This window comes from Ambystoma mexicanum, chromosome 8 (assembly GCF_040938575.1).
Source record: "Ambystoma mexicanum isolate Mex_15411 chromosome 8, UKY_AmexF1_1, whole genome shotgun sequence".
Lineage (NCBI taxonomy): Eukaryota > Metazoa > Chordata > Amphibia > Caudata > Ambystomatidae > Ambystoma > Ambystoma mexicanum.
In genome coordinates this window covers 1,234,847,728-1,234,869,380 of record NC_090929.1, presented here as the reverse complement: position 1 = coordinate 1,234,869,380, position 21,653 = coordinate 1,234,847,728, and the positions used below count along the sequence as shown (strand labels likewise).

At 42.3% G+C, this 21,653-nt stretch overlaps 1 protein-coding gene across 6 annotated transcripts in view; it reads left to right on the top strand.

Annotated features, from left to right (window-relative positions):
• PLCE1 (phospholipase C epsilon 1) overlaps nt 1-17,004 on the top strand; it is a 3,624,599-nt gene extending 3,607,595 nt beyond the window's left edge. For 4 of the 6 annotated variants that reach the window (XM_069611343.1, XM_069611341.1, XM_069611340.1 and 1 more), the window contains one exon: nt 13,069-17,004. In XM_069611343.1, coding sequence (XP_069467444.1) covers nt 13,069-13,229 — 161 coding nt within the window. In that variant the 3' untranslated portion in view covers nt 13,230-17,004. The remainder of the gene's footprint in view (nt 1-13,068) is intronic. The other 2 variants (XM_069611342.1, XM_069611345.1) reach the window with 1 other exon arrangement.
• The last annotated feature ends 4,649 nt before the right edge of the window (nt 17,005-21,653 follow it).

Here is a 21,653-nt window from a genome sequence, read left to right as displayed (position 1 = left end):
TTGCAGCATTCCCCCCGCCTCTCCAGTCGACATGAGAAATCTTCAAATGACACAAACTTCCCCCCTGGGAAGATATCCCTAAGGGTCAATTGTCCTTTAGGTTCGCAAGCCTTTCCAAGTTCCCTGTGGAATGTGGGTGTCAAGCCCGGAAAGCCCCAAAGTGGGATTGCCTTATGGTAAGGAGTCTGAATATGAAATTTTCCTTGACCAAGCATTGGCAGTGGTTCTAACAGGGTCATAGGTTCAAGAGTATATACATCTGTCCCAAAACTGTACCGACTGGAGGTTAGTGGGGTACGCACAGTATCGTTCAAGCGGTAGATGGACCACTTCAGTGTCTATGGTGTACCAGTGCTTGGCGAACTGGGCCTGGGATGTCAGATAATACAGTTCAATATCAGGAGCCGCTCGGATAAGATGTTTCAGTCATCTTATCCCAGCTTATTCTGAAAATCCCCCCACACAAATCTAGTGACCAGCATTTTGACTTTAGTAAAAAAAAAAAAGCCCTTCCCGGCCACAGAGGAGTATTACCGAAGTAATAAAGCAATTTTGGGAGGACCACCATTTTTAGTAAGGAGACCGCCTATATAGAGAGACCCGAAGACCAGCCCACAGCGTCAGCTTGGCGGCCAACTGTTGCAAATATAATTTGTGATTTTCCATGTATAGCACTTGATGATCCCTTGAGACCATAATATCCAAATACCTAGGTTTTGACGGGGCCCAGCGAAACCCGACAATATCAACAGGACACTCAGTGGCTGGCGTTAAGGGTAATATTTCTGACTTGGTGTCATTTATCTTGTAACCTGAGTATTGCGTGAACCTATGCACTTCTTGCATAATGGGACCCAAGTTTCGATCAGGGTCACAGACAAATAAAGCGAGTCATCCACAAATAGCAAAATAATCTAGGGGGGTCCCGATATTCTTATTCCCCTATGTCCATGCACATACCGCATTCCGCACCAGCACCGCCAATTGTTCAATTGTAAATGCTAATAACAGGGGAAAGAGCGGGCACCCCTGCCTGGTGCCACGTCTCAATGGGAAGGGGGCCGAAAGGGTGCTGTTGGTGCGGACCCTCGCCAGTGGCCTGGAGTGTAACAACTGGATGCACCGTAAAAAATAAGGGCCCGCCCAAAAACGATGAAGAGCCTGAAATAGATAACACCAGGAAACCGAATCGAAGGCTTTTTCTGTGTCTAATGATGCAGATTTAAAGCTATGGATTTCAAGGGGACAAAGCCAGACTGGTCCGGATGAACCAGCTGTGGCACAAAGGGAAGTAGCCGTGTGGCCAGAACTTTAGCAAACTTTTTTGTATCAGCGTTAAGTAATGTCAAATGCCTATATGAGGCCATGTCATGGGGGGATGGGGTCTATGGTGCTTCAACTGAACGGAAATAATCATCTCATGCATGGACCGGGGGAGCTTACCCCTCCCGAGTGATTCCTCTCACACCCGCAATGACCTAGGGACCAGTTCCGAATTAAAGGTTTTATACAGTTCCATCCCTAACCCATCAGAACCCGGAGCCTTCCCGGAGGAAAGAGCCTTCACTGCCTTTGTTATTTCTTCTGCTGTTATAGGCTTATCTAATGTCGAGGGTGCCTCGCCCTGCAATACTGTCAAATGGATACCGTCCAGGTACCTAACAATCTTACCCTCCGACACAGCGTCGCAATTATCCTATAGGGCATCATAAAAGTCAGAAAAGGTGGCATTAATGTAATTTCACACACTCACATCTGTCCATCCCCTCCTTGTAAACTAGCTATGAAACGATTGAAACTCTCCCGCCTTGCCAGTCTGGCCAACCACCTATTATGATATGATATGATATGATAGGTTATCTATAACGTAGTTAATACCCAGAGGTTTCAAAGCACAGACCCAGGGATTGAACCTATGTTGCTCTGTGTCGTCTTGCTTCCAAGGTGAGCACGTTGCAGCTGAGCTATCCTCCCGAAACAAATATTGGATTTATCACCCTCCCTGTACCACCTAGCCCTTGAGGGAGCTGCCATATGTAATACTTCACGATCCGCCAGGGTACAAACCTTCACCAGCAATATCTGAATCTGCCCTAACGTGGACCCTGTAGATACTCCTCCATGTGCATCCTCCTACACCCTCAATTGGCTCTCAACCTCATGTAGCGACCGCCTCATGAATCTAAGTGACCCAAAGGATGTAGACATCAAACCCCACTCATTCACACCTTAAATATCTCCCATAGCGTGGAGTACAATTGAACAGAGCCCTCATTAAGAGCAACAAATACAGCGATACCAGTCTGTAATGTTTCAACAATGTTAGTGTCCAGTGACATAGCCGGGCCATTCTCCAGAGAGAGTGGGATCTTGGGATATCCTCAAACTGCAGGTACAACAGCACTGGGGAGTGGTCTGGCAATGCACAGGGTGTATGGTACAACCCTTAACAATCGGCATCAAACCAAGGGAGAGCAATCAAAAGTCTATGCGTGACACAGAATCATGTACTGTAGAGTAATATGTATATTCTCTATCTTGGGGGGTAAATCTGACGCCACATATGCACCAACGGAACATAGAGCATCAGCTGATGTAGAATCTGGGCCACTTTAGTCAGAGCTCTGGGTACACTGGATGTTCTACCCAACCGGGAAGAACCCCCCATATTATCATGGCCCCTTCAATGTCAATAAGCTTGTGGGATCACCCTTGGTAAAATTCAGGATCGTCCAGATTAGGACCATAAGTGTTGACAAGGACAAGTAGTTATTCCGTCAGTGTTCCCTATAACATATCGAACCAGAGGGTCTATTGCACTCCTGGCAGCCCTAAATCCAAAAGAGTGGTGTATTAGCGTAAGGACCCCCCTGGACTGTGAAGAATAATCAATATAGTACCACAAGGGCCCCACCTACGCGCAAAGGTGTCATGGACACCCCCCAGCACGTGATTTGCTTTTAGCATAACTGTTTTACGACCATGACGCTCTATGCATGAGAAAATGTTATGGGCCTTAATCAGATTATTCAATCCGCGGACATTCCATGTGAAGAGCGACAGTATGAGCCTTTGCCCACTCGCCCCATCACATGTCATATCAAAAAGTTGGAACAAGAGCCCTCAGGATCCAGATCGGCACCTTGCATCCTACCGCCCACGTCACTGTCAAACGTTTAAACTATAAACCCCAGACCACGACCCACCCACCCTCACTTCCACCCCATCTTGACAGTGTGCCACAAACAACTCTGCTTGTGCTCTCTCAGGGAGTGCACTGCAAACACCAGCCAGTACTGTAGTTGTTGAAATGCTCAGCAAGGCGTCCAGTGTGGCACAGCAGGAGACCAGAACTAGGAAACATGTTAACCAATACCGGACAACCCAGTGTAAGTGTCAATCCCTGGATGCGGGCTGCGTCGCGGTAGTGGCCTGCTCCTTCCGGCCTGAGCTGGGACCCAGGTCCGCTGGAAGTGGTATGGACTTCTCTATGAATGCTGCCACCTCATCTGGAGTTGTCTGTCCCCCATGCTGGAAAATCAACTTGGACATATACATCATAGCGTATTGGACTTGTCTGTCACATAGGTGTCGTTTGACCTAATTGAATGTTCTCCTTGCCGCCTGTACTTCGGCTGAGAAATCCGGATATATGTGAATCTTTGCTGAATCAAATTGGAGAATTCCCTTTTCCCTTGCCAGCCTAAGAATCTGTTCATGATCGCGATAATTTAACAGTCGAGCAATAATCGTACACGGCGGGGCTACCTTCCACAAACGTTCCATAGGCCCACAGACAGCTTTCTGAAGGACCCCCACGATTCGGATATTGTCCCTGCGGGAGTGCAACTCCAGGTCCTCACGCTTTGAGAGCACCGCCTTGATCCCTCTTGAATGATTGAAGGTCCTGGTCATGCTTCGCCACTGTGTCCTCCAGATCCCGAACCTGTGTCTCTGCAGCAGTGATGCGTCCACTCTCCCTATCCAATTTACTTTGAGGGATTGAATAGTGGAATCCAGTGGAAACCATGTCATCAAGCTTAGTATTAACAGACGCAAAGCCTGCTTGCATCACTTTCATGTAGGGGTCCACATTGGGACCGATTGGTAGGCTCTCACCAGCGCACTCCACCGGGGCATCACAAGAAGGTGCATCCCTATGTGGGGTACTTGTAAAAGAATCCATTGGTGTGGGCCAACATAGCCAAACTGACAAACTCATTGCAAATTCAGGAAATTTGGGCAAAACTGATGTACCAATGGCACCTCACCCCAAGTAAACTGGCAAAAATATATCGGAAGAAATCTAACGCTTGCTGGAGCTGATGTGGAGGGGAAGGATCCTGGGGCCATATATGGTGGCAATGCCCAATAATCGAACCATTTTGGGGGTTGATTCAAGAAGCAATGAAGGACATATTGGGATTGGAAAGGGCGACAAACACAGGACTGTTTATACTGGGCCTAGAAGGGAATCTGGAAAAACTGCCCAGGAAAGCCCAACAGAAAATATATGTAATCCTAGTGATGGCAGGGGGCTTGCTGGTGGCCCAGAAATGGAAAGCTAAAGTGGCACCCACGGAACACGAATGGGTAGGGAAAATATGGACCTTGGCAGCCATGGAAAAAGTGACATATTCAATAAGGGGAGAACACCAGAAATTCCTATTGGACTGGGATTTGTTTCTGCAATTTCTAAGGAAGGACTCCACGAGAGCCTGGCTCCCAAGGAAGATGAAGCTTCTGGGTCTCGTATCGAAGCGGCTTCTGCTAAAAGGAGGTGGAAAGAAATACAAAGGGAGAAGGAAAGAAAGGGGGCAGGGCCACCAGCACAGAACGAAGAGGGGAGAAATCAAAGCATATACAGAACAGGGTCAACCAGCAGAAACTGGGAGACAAGAAGGGGAGCGGCGGCATATGTGACCTGGATGAGGATACAGAAGGGAAAAACTCTGATCTGGGAGAGGGGCAAGGGGAATGGAGAAGGGGGTCAGAGTTGGGGGGGGGAGTTCATATTTTTCAGTATAAATTGTTTTAGAAATGCTAATAAAAATGTACTTGCAAAAAAAAAGAATCCATTGGGCCCCTTTTGCCCTTCCCACTGCCATGCGTCATCAGGGCAAAGGGCCTGTGCAGAGGCAGGCACAGTGTCAGGTTAGCCGAAGCAAGTCTCGACCTATGTAGAAGTGTAGCAAGGCATTCGCTACACCAGCCAGTGAAAGACGCCGGATTCAAATAAGTTAAAGCTCACTCCAAGCCACAATGTTAGGGTAGTAAGAGCAAGTGTTGATCAATGCAGCTGTGCAAACACCGTGATCAGCACATTAACCAGTGTAGAGCTCCTAATGCAGACAAGTAAAATCTCACTCCCAGTCACAGTGTTAAAGTGGTAGATGCAAGCCTTGTTGTTCAAGTCACCAACCAATGAAGGGCTCTGGGTCAGACAAGTACACTCCAGACCAGCTTCCAGTATTCCTCTTCAGTATGCATCCATCAAAGGAGAAAAACTAGGCAGAGTGATCAGTTTAAAAACAAAGATAGCCCACAGGAGCAGCCACACAGAATGTCCCCACATCCGGTGCAGGAGCAGGTGCCCTCAATGAGAGGAGTGCTCAAAATATCATCACCTGGACATCCGTAGCAGTTAAAAGGAGTTCCTAGGCCCTGTGGGTGTTATGGCAGGGTCAGAGGCATTCCGCATCCAGCGTGAGCCTCAGCAGCCTGCTGAGCAACTCTGCTGCATTAGTGGCAGTATGGCAGCCACACCCGCACACGCTGTATCAGCTGAAAGGCTTGATAGCATTCAATGATTCAGGCCCCAGCCGCACCACAGTGAGGGTGAAGCGCCTTAACTCAATTCCGCTCCCGTTCTTCGTATCGGCTCCGGTACAGCATGTCAGAGCGGGAACACATGCAGCATACCTAATCACTCTGTAATCTTTAGCTCGCAGGGAGATACAGCCCAAAACTTCACACAGTTGTTGTCTATAGCATACCTACCCAGGCTAACGGGCTACAGCCTACCACCATGCCAATCGTAAAGGATATTTTATAAACAGGATAATATTAGATGCTGAGCTGTTGTCTCAAGCGGCCATACCTGCTGCAGCTCAGCAGCATCCTCCAGGAGAGCTCTCAAGTTCTATCATGATTGGACAATGGACTTCAGAACCTCTTCTCACCTTTCAGAGATGTTCAGAAATACAAAAGGAACACATGCCTCTGAGGCTTCAATTTTCCACTGGATAGGCTCCTGCCTTACAGAAGCCCACACAGTACAGGGACTGCAGGCCCCGAGAGCATCCACTCACATCTTGTGCGGGGTAAAGCGGCCACGGTAGGTTACCAAAAGTACGTCCCTTGGGAAACCTTTGCTAAGGCAAAGCGTGGGCCTCCTCCTCGACATTTTGTAAATGTTATTGTCTTAACCTCAGCTCAAGAGCTGATGGTCAGTTTGGGGAAGCGGTCCTCAGAAACCTCTTTAATTAGGGGAGTTTTTCCAGACACCCAGTTATATACATCAGTGCTTGTGAATCTCCCACAAGTATGGAAAAAAGGGGACGGGACGTAGGAGTAAAACAAAGTTACTCACCGGAGTGACTAACGTACTCCTACTCCATAATCCTCTTTCCTCCATACTCCCGCCCACCTTGTCCTCAAAAAGGTTCCCTAATATTGCAAAATATGTCGAACGACCTTGGCATACAAAAGTACTGAAGGGTGATCTGCTGGGTGGGGCTCAGGAAGGCGGGGCTAAAGATACATGCTGGTCGAGCGTAAACATAGAAAAGGACAAATATTTCTGGACGCTTTCAAAAAGTGCTCCGGTCCCATCCCGAATGATGGACTATCCCACAAGTATGGAGAAAAGGGGACTACGGACTAAGAGTACGTTAGTCACTATGGTGAGTAACTTTGTATATATATTACACCATTATGCTAGCACATGACATAGATTTTACAGCTAAGATAAAGTGTCTACGGCGATTCAAAAAATAACTTTTCTTAGTAACTCTTGATCCCTTTGTGATGAATCAAGGGTATTCGTCCCTTCTCCCCAAGGGGGAGATGCCCCCCCCCCTCGTGAGGCTCAGCAACACCTTCCCTAGTGGTACTGGCTTCACCGGGAGAGACTCCTGCTGTGGGGACAAGGACTGACGTTCCTGTGAGGAACACCCAAAAGGATATCCTGAAATGGCATACTTGGGAATATGAGACACGCTAAAGAACATACAATATATAGACTTGGGTGAAGAAAAAACTGCCATATATTACTGTCAAACAGAAAATGAATATGTCTCTTTAAATAGAAATTCTCAATTAACTGAGATGAAGAGGCTGAAGTGGAGAGACACGTCGCTGCAAGTGGAGGCAGAGAGACACCTATGTCAGCCAGGGAAGCCCCAAAACAACGCAACACCTGAGACTGGAAGAAATTGTGCAGACAGGTGAGACTGCGAGTTTGGATAATGATGGGAAGCCGATAGCAAAGCATGGAACGTGGAGCGTCTTTCAAGAACGAAGAAGAGAGAAGTTGATGGTGGTGGCGTAACCACATAGATTCCGTGGTGGACTGGCGATCCCCAGAGCAACGTTGATACCACTAGGCGGCCCAGAACACCCCCCATCCAGTTACCTGCAGAGCTATCAGTTCCTACAGAGAGAGAGCACGTAGCTTGGGACGCCAGAGTAAACAGAGAAGTGAAGAAAGTGAGGTAAGCAATGAACCCCAAATGAGCTGAGGCCCCGGTGACATCCCAGACAAGCCCAGGTAACAGGGAGAATGGGAGGCCTAAGGGGAATCGTTATGGGACTGTTCATACTTGTCTCAGTAATATCCACGAGAGAGTGAGAAAATGGAATGATGGTGATAAGAGAAACCTGAATGCAGCAAACATTGAAAGAGACATTGAGTTTAAGAAACAAATGCCAGGGAAGAATAGCAGTGTTTAATGAGAGAAATACAAATGCAATAGGAATCAGGGATCAAAATAAAAATTTGATAAGCAGGACCTAAAAGCAGCTCCTTGGTATTCAGCATTAACCAGTGACCAGGAGCTACCACTGGGGAACCAGAAGGTAGTACATAGAGTTCTGCAACTCTAACTTCAAACCTATCACTTTGTCCATTATTAATGACCCTTTATGCTTTAAATGTTGTATAGATGTGTCATAATGCTTATTTATAGATTGTCACAAACGCATAGAGTTAATTCCACATAGGTGTGTTTGTTCTGTATCAGTTGGCCTGGGGAACCAAAAGTAGCTCCTGGTAGCTGTTGGTGTCAAGCTAACCAGACTCTTCAAGGCCACAAGCAGGAGCTAAATAGGTCCAAGCTCCCCTCAGTTTCGGGCCTTGAGGAACGTTGAGAGAAATTAAGAGTAAGAGAGCAATGCCTGAGGAGAAGGGCAGAGTGAAATATCTGTCAAAATACATAGAAAGTAAAAGGAAAGAATGATACGAATTAAGGAGAAATGAAGAGAACGTAAAGAGAGAAAATTACAGAGAATGGGTATCACTACACTGGGAAAGGAGGAAAGCCACCCTATATGAGCAAATGGAAGAGAGGGAACAAAAGTGTGAATCTTCCGTCAATAAAGATCAAAGTGCTTGTTCAAGGTTCAGGCACCTAACCTATGAGAACGGACAAAAATGCAATTAAGTTGTGAAGGAGTTATATGAACTGGTTAAAGGAGTCATAGAAGACTATTTAAAAATATCAGGAAACCAACCTCTGAGAAAGGGTACAAATACAATGAAGTCTTGAAGGAGTTATGTGAACTGGTTAAAGAAGTCACAAGAGACTGTTTATAAATATATTAAGAAGAGTCCAGAAGAAGAAACTTGTGAGAAGCAAGCTCCAGGAGAGGGGAGTTATTCTCCTGTCTTTAGTTGTTAGAATAGTGGTAGGGTTAGTTATGGTTAGTTTGGACTATGGCCACTTTCTTTAGGATATTCACAGACGACTGATGTGCACCTTAGCTTTTTTGATAGGTAGGGAACACCCCATAGAGATAGGGAAAGATAGACATTCCCCTTATTCTTTAATAAAATCACCCTTGAAATGTCCGCAAAGAGTCAGCGTCCTTTTTCTGACCTGCCACACCTTCCATGAAAAACGTGAACATTCCAGAATGTTTTCATATACTGCTTCATATAAATACATGTTTTGTATTCCGTTTTTAATAGCTTTTAGCATGAGATTTTCTCATAGTTAAAAATATTTTTTCAGGCGGAATTATCTCAAAATTGGCAACTTCGATTTTCAAGATTTTTGGCATCCACCTAGACATGATGATGAATTGCTGCACTAAAATATGTTTGAAATTCAAATTGGCCAATTTTTAGATATTCACGTCATAAGAGATCTATACATAATGCATGTGCAGAATGAATGTGCATATTCTATAGAACATGTACACATACGTATAGAAGAATGCTGTATGAAAGGCTTAAGTATATAAACACTCCATAACACTACAAATCCATCCTTATCACTCACTTCAAGTATTAGGCAAATGTCTATACTGAAAGGTTCTGTGGTTGAATTTGTATTGGTATACAGTGAGTGTTTGCTTCCTAACTATGTTATTCCCACTCTTTGTAGACTAACTCTTATATCTTGATTTAAAAAGTTCTAAAAAACTATTTTTATAGATAGATAGGATTGGAGCATTTAATATATTGCAAGGTCAGCGTAGGTCCCTCTGTAGTTAGGCTTAAATTGCACACCTGATAGGAAGAGTTTGGGTTTTTAGGTGGCTCTTCATTTTGGCACCATTTAATGAATTTTAACAAACCCCTCAACCCCTAAAACCAGGTATTTGAATTTAGGGTGGGGACTGGGGACACAGTTATAAAAGGACCCAAAATGTATGTTTTTCAATCATTATTCATAAATAAAATGTCTACTGCGCTAACAGCGTGAACCGTCGCTGGATGGTTTTGCGTCAAACATTCATGAAGAATGGCTGTCTGGTGCTGATAGTGTTTTTGTATCCCAGCACTGCAAACATTTGAAAAGGGGCATGTTGCAGCCCCTCTTGTCGAATCCCCAACCCAAATCAAGGTTGGATTCGGGTGACAGAGGGGAGCAAAATGCCATCGAAAAACAGCCGATTTCACAACGGGTCCACAGATCCAGTGCCAGGTCTGAGTCCCAGTTCATAGATCCAGATATTATCTGTGGATTGGCTCAGCCTGGGTTATGGTCTATGGCCTGCCTCCCATTCCACCCATGAAACAGAAAACTCCAACGCCCCTCTGTATTAACTATTATTTAAGTGTCAATCAAGACCATTTGATTATTCATTACAAAAATATTTCTTGTTCAGTGTTCATATTTCATAATTGGTTAGTCAGAGGGAAAGCAACATAACATATTAATCACTGATGTGGCCACAATATCTCAAGTCATATAACTTGTCACATCATTGTTCGCGAAACCATACTCTCACAGTCAAAACACATACACGCAATTTTTCAGACACTCAATTACCAACTAACCTGTACACGATGTAATGCCAGGTGAGGCATAGACGGCTGTGTGTGCAGGATTGGTATACACAAAAAGGGGAGAGCATTTTCTTCTACAAAAAATAGTAAAAACAAGTGAAAAGGCAAGCGAAAAAACAGAATGGTTAGTGAGATGCTGCGATCGACTGGCAGCAGTTACTCAAAATGCCATACATCAGTGTAAAAAGTTGCCTGTTAAACATCAAAAAACCTCCTGGCCAGAACAAAGCTACATCGTTCTGGATGGAAGTTAGTCACACATCTTTTTGAGTTGATTTCCAATTGGCAAATATGCTACTCGAGTGTCGGTTGCATTGGCTCTCTCTTAGTCAGCGAGCCAAGCCTACTTCAGGGCAAAAAGAAAGTCTGTTTGTAGTGAGAGTGGTGAATGGAACCTGGTAAAACTTTGAGGAACTCCAAGGGGAGGGCACATCTATAAAACAGAGCCTCAACGTGCCTACAGGAGGACCGAAGACCACTGTGGCGCGCCGGTACAGGGGAAGCCTTATTTTGGAAGTGCACATAGATGCACTTAGGGCCATCAACTGTTGAGACCAAGGAATGGAATGCATGCGCTGAAATTGCGAGTTGTCATCTGCCTCAATCTTATTACAACCTGTTGGTAAACGGCTAATTAATACTTAAAAACTGCTCCCTGGTTACGACCTTCACTACTTCTTTATCCATTAGTGGTGCACAAGTGGCATCTGTACAAGCAGACTAGGCTTGTCAGTTGGCTTCGTCTGCACCGACGTATGGGTGAAGCGCCGGTAAACTATGTAGTTCTTTCAAGCGTGTCAGGCATCCATATATCGCCTGCGAGGGCTTTTCGGCAATTGCCAATCGGGTAGTCTGGTCAGGCTGCTCGGTGAAACTGATCAGTGTCGGTTTGCCCACTAATAGCGCCTCATGGTTTCTATGGAAATAAATAGTTAATACAAAGTGGCTGTGTTGTGTTGTCTTTAGGCTCTCCACGTTTTTCTATGCCAGTGAATGATAATTGTGGAGTACCTTATGTTTTTGTGGCTCCCACCTCACCCATAGCCTGTGTCCTACTGACCCGAAATGGGTTAAAGTGCCCACTGCATGCAGCCCAAGGCCAGGCACTGAGGCTACTTAATGTTGCTTGGCAGTGCTGGGGTCTGGGGCCGGACCATGGCCAGTTGCCCACTGAGGCACAAAGGGGGCAAAGTGGCTGCAGGTGGTCTATGTGCATCCAATAAGGTTAAGTGTGTAATGGGGGGTGGATACTGTAGATATGACATTGGATAACATTAAAAGTCATTGGAATTCAGTGAAGAAAATTGTTAAATGGAGAGAATGTTTAAGTTGCCCTAATAAAAACCTATGCATTATCCCTCAAAATGTTAGTTATGGTTTCTAAAGCAACCAAAGCTCCGTCATAGCCATCATAATACAACCATAACTCACCTGCTGCCATGTGCTGCTCATGACTTCTCTCCGCAAGTTAATTCTCCTGGAAATTCCGTTTTTCTATTTCGCTTTTACAGTTGTTGGCATATATTTGTTGCGTGAACCTTCACATGAAATGTTAAAAAAATCATTAAAAAAATTCTCTTGGCCATCACATGAAATATAAAAACATATAAGGACTTTTTTAAATCGTTTTTTTTTGTTGTTGACATCTGATTCAGAGTTTGGTTAAATACCTCAATTGTACTGAAACATGATATGATATGATAGGTTATTTATAACATGCTTAATACCCAGAGGTTTCTAAGCGCGGACCCGGGGATCGAACCTGTGGTTCTCTGTGTCGTCTTGCTTCCAAGGCAAGCACGTTGCCCCTGAGCTATCCTCCCAAAAACATGTGGCATCATGAGCCATGCCTAGTGTGGCTGAGTTATAGGTGTTTTACGACAGTAACAACACCGTATTGGTTACTTTAGAAACCATAATTGGCAAATTGTTTGGGATTTGTTTTCTTGTGCTTCATCCATAATGCCCCTTTAACATTGTTTTTTTTCCATTGCGATTCCATATAGTGTATTGGGGTACCATAATCATATTGTCCCTTTAACAAATATTTGTCACTATAGATATATGTATATAAAAAAGAAAATGTTCAAAACACTTAGCACTTATTCAGGGTTGAGCCTGAATACAGAGGGTTTCATGGGGTCTCTTGCCCCTACCCCGCTGATGACTGTAAACAAATCCACACTACTCTGCCAAGATCCATGACGGACACCATTTCAAAATAAATCTGTAAAGAACATGTCCCATACCATCTTAATTGAACTTGAAATGTATAATTAAATAATAATGCAGGGCGTTTTCAAAAAGGTGATTTTCAAATGAAATATTTTGTAAAAGGAGTAGTAGACATTGTGACATAGACTTCTCTTGATTTCATTGGAGGTCGATATTTGAACTGTCTTTCTTCTGAGATTAATAATTGGACTCATTATATTTTAGCTTATGTAGTTTGACATGGATCCATAAGAATGCATGCTCATCATGTATAAGATTCTGCACTAACAAAATCTAATGACCTTCAATTTTAACAGCAATGCCATTTATAATTACAGATTACCTCGGAGGATTTCCACTTTCAAAGGCAAATAAGCAAATTGATGAAGAGGCACATTTGGCAAGTGATGAAGCTACAAATGAAACACCATTGGATGGCAGACCACCAATATCAACTTGGTGTTTTCACATTCTGAAAAACTGGAAATTGCTCAAATAGTTGCTTCCCCGGGCTGTGAACATCCATTCAGTGAAAGGAACACTAGCAGTGGTCAGTCTTCTGATAATAAGATTGCATAAACACGAGACCTAATGTAAACAGCACTCTTGCGACACATGAAGGTCTTCAGCAGGTGCTCCTGTCTAATGAGAATACGCTCTTAAGAGGAAGATGGTTTGAAGATGAAGGATGCAACGCTGCAATAATTCTCTTCATCCTTGATGGTGGATCTTGAACTTTTAAAACAAGAAGACAGTGTTGGTTATCAAACAGATGGGTAATGCCAAAGACATTTTGTTTCGTCTGAAACAATTCCTTTTAAATGATCATGTGAAAGGAAGACTTGGGGATCAGTTCATTTCTATTGCTACTCAATATTATTTATTTTATTGATACATACACACTTCATTTTTCATTTGTTTGCAAAACGCACTTTTCTAGAAACCATTGTGTACTCACAGTACTGCACTGGTTTTATTCTGATGGATGTAAATGAAATACAATGCATCTGTTGTAGTTGGACTATGTACATAAACCACTCAACCAACTTGTTAGTCCACGTTTCACCTCTTGTACAAAATACCTGTAGAGTTGTATAGCGGGTCACAAGGACACGTAGGATAGTAGTAATTTCATATGGAACTAGTACAATAAGTATAACTTACTCTATCCATAGACACATCGTTGTGGTTGTCTAAGCATATGTAAAACGCGTATTTATTGTATTTTCAAATGAATTGTTCTGAAGGATGTAATATATTTGTCATTCTGTGTTTTATTTTTCAAGTTCAATGTTTCAGATTTCCTTGCATGCATATGATAAGCACTGTTATTGTAGCAGGGCCACAGTGAATTAGAATACCTACAATATAACATGGATACCAAGGCCATGGTGTGGACAATAAGCATATCCAAGTTATTATTAAATTGAACAAGAGCTGGTCTTTTTAATCTCATATTAAAGTTTAGAAATATGAAGAGTATGCCACATCACACAGTAGTGCATCATCGACCAATTGGCATTAGAAATATTTATGTTAATGTACTATTCTAACCCTTACAAATAGCTATAAAATATATCACACACGCATTAAACCTGCACTGTCATTTAATTCAGCTTGATCAAACAAAGGTGCACTTCCTAGACTGCACATATTCCTGCATGAACAAACTACTGAGGTTTGGTTGGCTAAACAGGGTTAGACCGATCCATACCGAACTTCTTGCCAATACCACTGAGACTTCACAAGTCTCAGGTTGTTCTTACTACTGCTATTGTAACTGTACAATCTTCTTCCCAGAAGTAATTCATTTATTTTTTGAATGTTCATCTTTTCATATTGTCCATACTGTTTATATCCATTGAGATTTCTGTTTTTTATATCCCATTTGATTATCAGGCAGCAGAATATCCTTGCAGTTTTCTGCATGGATATTTTAACTGTACTTATTGTTATTACTTTAAACAATATAATGCAGAGCAGTACAATATTAGCATGGCGGGTAATGTCAAACTAAATACACAAAATACCAAAATGATTATGATCCCTGCAGTAGTGGGTATTTCTGTTTTCAGGCTATTTTGAAGGCGATGTGGTTTTATAAATTGTCTCATTTACGTTGATATGCACAGACATGTTCTGCTGTAATCAAATCCTGGTTGTTGTTGGTCCTCTGGAATGAGGAACAATTTTTCCTGTTTGATTCAAATGCAACCACTAGCCTTTTGTGGGAAGTTAGTGTCTTTGTACGTGGAACACCGTAGGAGGAAGTCTCTCTATACATTTCCCAGGATTGTTTCCAAGGTCAAATCCTAGACTCTCTGGGTTTCGGGTCTGATCACTTTGGGCCAGTGTCGTATTCCAGGTTATGATCACTCAGTCTGTATTTGGAAAATGATTTCCTATGCTTTGAGGAGTTTGACCACAGTAACCTTATAAGGACAATTTAATTCAGTGTTCCTTACATGTAGTACCTTGTAAACACAGGTTTATCCTTTAGAGATATTTTAATGTTGGAATTTGTTCATAGGTGGAATCACAAAGAGCATAACCTGTTATGTTACTTTAAGCATCAAGCTTGTACTTTTGTATAGAAACACTTGTGATTTATTGTACAAAATACATGCATATTTATGCTTTTTGAGAGTTTTGTGAAATGTGTTAATTGTAGATGTGTTGTAATGTTCACTTTTGTGAGTGTGAAACATGCTCGCATTACAAAGTACTTTTAAACAGCCTGAAAAAAGAACATCAACTTTGAGAAGAAAATGACCTTGTAAGATGAATTATGTTCTCATTGTTTGCCCTATTAATCACTAACATATTATGAACTATGTATAGGTACTATTGTCTAAGTTCGAGACAAAATGTACAAAACAGTCAATCTCGAATGTTTATTCTTATAATGACACATGTTTCAATAATTGCAAAGTTTTAACCATCGACAGCAGGTTAAAGTTGCTTCTCAAAATGTGGTATGTGTGGACAGTCATTCATTGTGTATTACAGGGTGGTAGATAAAATAGAGTACATTTAAACATAGTCTTTAGCATCCAAAAAAAGTTGTAGAACACATTATTAAATAAACTTGGACATGTGCTAATTAATGTAGGCGATTCTAGGAAAGGGTAGTTAGCCCATTAGGAACTTAGCACAGCATTAGAGGGTATAAATGTGAACATACAAAATGTATTTGTAAAGACCTGTACAACAAACCTCAAAGACCTATTCCACCTGTAGTAGCTTCAGGCATAAACGTATGTACATTTTGTTAAATGTATTTCATGAAATAGGAGGGGATCAAATAGTTGAGCTTTGTTTGTACGCTTAGGTTTCAGGCTGCAGAGGCTGGAGCTTTAGTGCAATGCATTTTGCCAGTACAGTGGTTTAGAAAGTGCTGATGGCAACTTACTCAGTAGTCCTATTGCTGACAAAGAACACCTTGCTGGAAGCTGGCTATGTTTCATGAGCAAGTGAAGTGTGGTCTTACTTGTTTATGGTGCCGGGGCCCAAATGGCATTTTACCAATAGTATGTTATAATAGGTGAGTTCCCTTTAGAGGCTCTGCTGTTATTATAGAGTGAAAGTACCTAGAAAGAATAGGTGTATTTGTCAAGGGTCCTATTTTTATCATATTCTTCAATTTTGTTTCATTACGTGTGAGAGCATTTCTAGCTACCACCATAAAGTTATGAAATTATTTTGCACACATAAATGCCATTAAGTGTGTTTTGGCTGCACGGCCTATTCTCATTTTGCAGAAACTACATTGTGTTAAGTACTTTTATACTCTATCTGGAATGAACACAACATAGGATGTGTTTGAAAAATATGCACGCTTAAACTAGGTTGTTTAAAATTGCCTACACACCCGATTTGTGACGTTTAAAACAGTTTAACCTTTATCACATGGAAGATTCTTAAGAAATAACTTTTCCACCTGAGATGACTGAGAAGACGACAGCTCTCCGTACTACATCCACATACCTTCATTAGCGTAATAAGTAGCCTGTTTAGAATGTGTAGGTGTGGTACTGAAGCATTGGGAACATTAAATGCTTCATATTTATGAAGAAAATGTCCCTTCCCAAAATGTTATCCTGGTGGGTGCCACCAGAAGCACATGCTGGTTTTTACTTCACAGGGCGCAGTGTATGAAAAGTATGCACGTTTTGTGTTCAAAAGCATTAAAAGTGTATTTCCCTGCCAAAGTGTGCATAATCTGTAGAACAGATCTCCACAAACGTATTTTTATAAATAAATTATGAAAATAATATTGTTCTTTCTTTCTTTGGTTTTGAGTATGTTACCTTTTCAAAAAATCAGTACCTTTATTCCTAAATATGTCACCGTTACGAGCTCGGAAGTAACACCAAAAACAGGAGGTAATGCCATTACCTCCAGTTTTTTCAGTCCTCCTGCTTCTGAGTTACAAACCTAGAAGGATTTTCCTTCAGCATATACGCCTGGAAGTATAATCTCCCAACAGAAAAATGCAGGAACTTCCTCCTGATGTAACTCCTCTTTTCCCCAATTTTAATTTTGAAATCATTAATGATCTCCAGAGCTGGCATATTTCCGCTTATATAGTCAAGTGTGGCAGAGTTAGAACCACTCTGCCAAGTACATATACCCGGATTGTTGTTGGCAGTGCAACCATTTAGCGGCCATATCTCCCAGTTTTTCATGAAATCAGACCACATCTTCCCTTTAATATTTTGTTTCGGTTTAACCATAATATTAGTTTCCTTGATTTTCTCAAAAACAGATTTCATCATTGTTACCCCACATTGTGCATTAAAATCTCCACAAAGCAAACTCACATTATTGCCATCAATAAGTAGCCATTTGGCAAGAATGAAGTCAATAGCTTCATGCATGATATTTGTCAAATCTTTTCCTGGAGGATCGTATATATTGATGATTAACATGTTAGGTGCAGAGGTTAGATTTTTAAGTCGCATCTGAACGACCAGCATATTATCATCAACTTCTGAGTTCAAAGGAATAACATTAACCAAGAAATCATGCAAAACTCCAATAAGAAGGGCACCAAAGGGTCGAACAAAATTGCCTTTTTTTGCATGTCTTTGAAAAATCTGATGAGTATCAATGTAGTAATCATTGAGAAGCCATGTCTCCTGCAGCATAAACATTGGAAAAGAGGTATTAAGATCAAGTGAAGGACCAGAACTGAGGAGGTGGGAGTGGCCTCGTGTATTCCACGAGGCAACCTTGATTTCTTATGGGTTCGCTTTTTCAAGTTGACCAAGCATATTCTTTAGCCACTTCTATCCGGCCTGGTTTTCACTAACTGAAACAGTTTGCTTCAGGGGTTTACAGCTTTCTACTTTAGAGTTATGGTTGCATTGGTCGCAGGGCTTTGTATTCACACAGACTGGAATCGGTAAATCAAGATCATACCCAAGAAATTCTAGTGACTCAGCTTGTGTTCTTATCAAAGATGCTGTAGTAGGTAGAACACAATGAATACGACTAATGCCTCCAAATGGGCGTTTAGTTGGTTCTATAAAGTCAAAGTCTTTAGACCTAAGAATACAAAGTGCTGTAATTTTATAAAACAAATCTATTATACAAGGCCTATTGATTGTTCTCTTAGATTTTTTATCAACAAGTTTGCTTATTACCACCATCTTAGGGTCAATAATAAAAGAAGATGTATTAACTGCTTCATTATTATTTTGCATAGTCACTTTTTTCTTTTTAATTGACGCTCTTGGTCGAGTCGATTCGTCAAGTACTTCAAGGGAAGGTTGATCGACCTCATCCTCTGCTTCTTCGTTGGGTTGAGATTCATTATGGCAGTTGTTTATAAGCCAGCTGGTAAGTGTTCCAATTTTTTGTTGTGGTTTCCTTTTCTTCCGGTTTACACTCTTACGCTGTTGTTTAATAGTGCGTTGTCGATTATCCATAGAGGTAGTAGTAGAGTTAAGAGGTGGACAATTAGCATCAGATATTTCAATGGTATTAGTTGGAATTGCATTTTTCGCAGCTCCCTTTCTTTGTTTCTTTTGTATCAGTCTTCGTTGTTTCCATGTAGGGTAAGAAAGGGGTGTCTCAATGATATTATAAGAAGCCTTCAAGCTGACTTGTTTTGGAACATGATCCGATGCTTTCTCTAGATCAGCAGTACTTATAACTGGATCATTTATTTCACCACCAACATTGTGTTCATTATGATAAGACATGAGGGTATTTAGCAGTTCCCCATTTTGTTGAGTTTGAAAATAGGTTTGGTCGCACAATTTTATCAAGAGTTTCATTGCAAAATGCATCATGCCCAATGAGGGTAAGGAGTTGTTTTCAGCATTATTCACTTCTTTGGAGGGTGCATTAATGGATTTCCCCTGATCTATAGATGGGTCATTAGGAGTTGCCTCATGATGTGATGAAATCGTAGAAGTCTGATGAGATTGCGGTAGACTAGCTGGAAATAGTGACGGTGTGCTAGAGAGATGCTGAGAATTCGTCTCATGATGATTAGAGACTTCTGGTGGTTCGTGGGTAACATCAGGGGGTGACGAATTCAATACTGCTTCAGCTTCTGCAGCTTCAGCAGCTGCTCGATTAGAACCGCATAAGCGATAGCATAAGTCCAGTAGCGAATTATTATCAATCGCGCCTGTTGAAAAGGAAAAGGGAGAATTGCAGCCCGAGTTTAGGGGAGCTTGATGTATCATAGCAACCGCCTCGCGCTGCGACGCTTCAAAATTCGTCTCCACAGGAGCTAGCTTCTCAGCTCCAGGCTTAAAAAAGGCAATAATTTGCCCTGGCTGCAGTACGGGAAGAGTGTTAGTGCCTTTTGAAACAACGTGGATAGACGATTTCCTGGTTTTACTACGTGTTTCAGTTTCTGGAATATCGCAATCTTCACAGCAATAACCAGAGCTTTTACCATAGGGTTTGGTTTTCTGTAGAATATAATGTTTTGATTTAGTAACAGTTTTACCAGGCATGACTACAGTTCATTTTCAGGTAAATGAAAAGTCGTTTGTCTAAAAGGTTTGAAAGGACTTAAAAATGGTCAATGAACCAGAGTTCAAGGGCATACAGAAACAATAAGGAGTACTTTACGTGGAGGGTGGGGCCACTCAAACTCCACTTACCGAACACGGGCGAACACACTCTGCCTCACATTCCGCTCACGCTCCGTGTGGCGGCTATGAGGTAATGTAGAGCCTTTGTTCCACAGCACAAGCGTCTCCACAGTAAACAGAAAAAAGGGACTCAAGTTGAAACGAGATCCACAAGCACAGAGACTAGTCCTCAAAGTCTCACGGGCGAACACACTCTGCCTCACACTCCGCTCCTATCGAACTTCAGAATGTGTACGAACCATACAACTCATTATAGGGTGAACATTACACAGGTGCCACTGATATTAACTGTAATCGCCTTAATAGGAATTAGCATTTCTAATACCTATACACTTGTAACGAGGCCCAGTGTAGCTTTGCTATCAAAGGCTTTAACACGCAAGGGCTGTGGGAAAACTATCATACACATGGTGTCATTGCAGTTTGGGGTAATTTTTTGGAATAATTGTAACTGGGTCACCCAATTTGTTTGCTGAAAGATTTGGAATAGGAACACATGGAGAAAGAAATGTTTGTACTGGATTTTATATTTGGTGTGAATCTAGATGTGAAACAAGAGAGTGCTATAAAATAAGCCACTCTGGCTTCTCTGCCACAAGGATACGGTTCAAAGAATAGGTAACAGGGCCTTCCGCCAAAGCCTTTTTCCAATAAAAGTCTCTTACTGTAGAGGGCCAAACAAACACCAAAGTTTCTTTCTTATCAGGATTTTCACAGTCACAAGTTCTCGCTTCCAGTGTTCATCATGGGTCTCCCTGCTTTGAGCTTGGACCCCTTTTTTACCACAATGTTCACATTTAGTCTCCCTCGATTGGGCTTGGATCATAGATCTCCCTAGTTTGGGCTGAGACCCCTTTAGCACAATGTTCACAATTGGTCTCCCTCATTCGGGTTCAGACCATGTTTTCTCACTTTCTACGTTTTCTTCTTTATATCAAAATTGAACATTTTCAAATGTGCAATGGGTTTTGCTTAAACCGTTGCAGGACTACTTCGATTCACTTCACACAATGGTCTTGCAAATCTTCCACTTTAGTTTCTGCCACTTCTTGGCTGGATACCTTACAGAGACCTTCGATTGAGCACACCCGCAGTGCCGGACCACTCCGTTACTTTATTTTGCACCTTTGCGATCTCACATTAGAGTTCAAACATCCATCAGCAATTGAGCTTTACTTCTGTCTTTCATAACACACTTTAATTCTTTGCTCTTGTGTTCCTCATACCATGTGCTGCTTGCAACCTTGACTTCAACACAGACTGGTCTTGTATCGGACTCCCAACTAACTGGCTGTGTTGATTTCTCTGGTGCTGCTTTGATCCTGGAGCTAAGGACGGTACCACAGCCGCTGAAGCTCCTCCCTGACTCGCCCAATCATGCAGGAGGGCCCTGGTATTTTTGACACACAACGCAGGACTCTTTAGTCTGATTTCCTGGCCTTACGCTTTACAATCTGAAGGTTTCTGGAAAGTAACGGTTAGTCTGTGGAAAGGTGAAGGCTATCACCCTCCTTGCTTTCCCTTCTCAGTTTGCCGCCTTTCTCCCCTTGTTCAGCTGCTGTCTGGAAAACACTATTCCTTTGTGTGCTTTGGCTTGCTCAGAGTGTCCTCTTGTGCTCCGCCTTTTATCTGTGTTGGGAAGCTTAATGGAATTCAGGTGTGAGTCGTTCACAATAATTGCCTGACTCTGCCTGACCACAGTATTGGGACATTCCAGGTGTAATGCTCTGGTGTGAGTCTGTCTTCTCCCAGAGAGGCTGTGTTTCTGAAGGGAAAGGGGGGAGGTAAAGTTCCTAAATATCCTA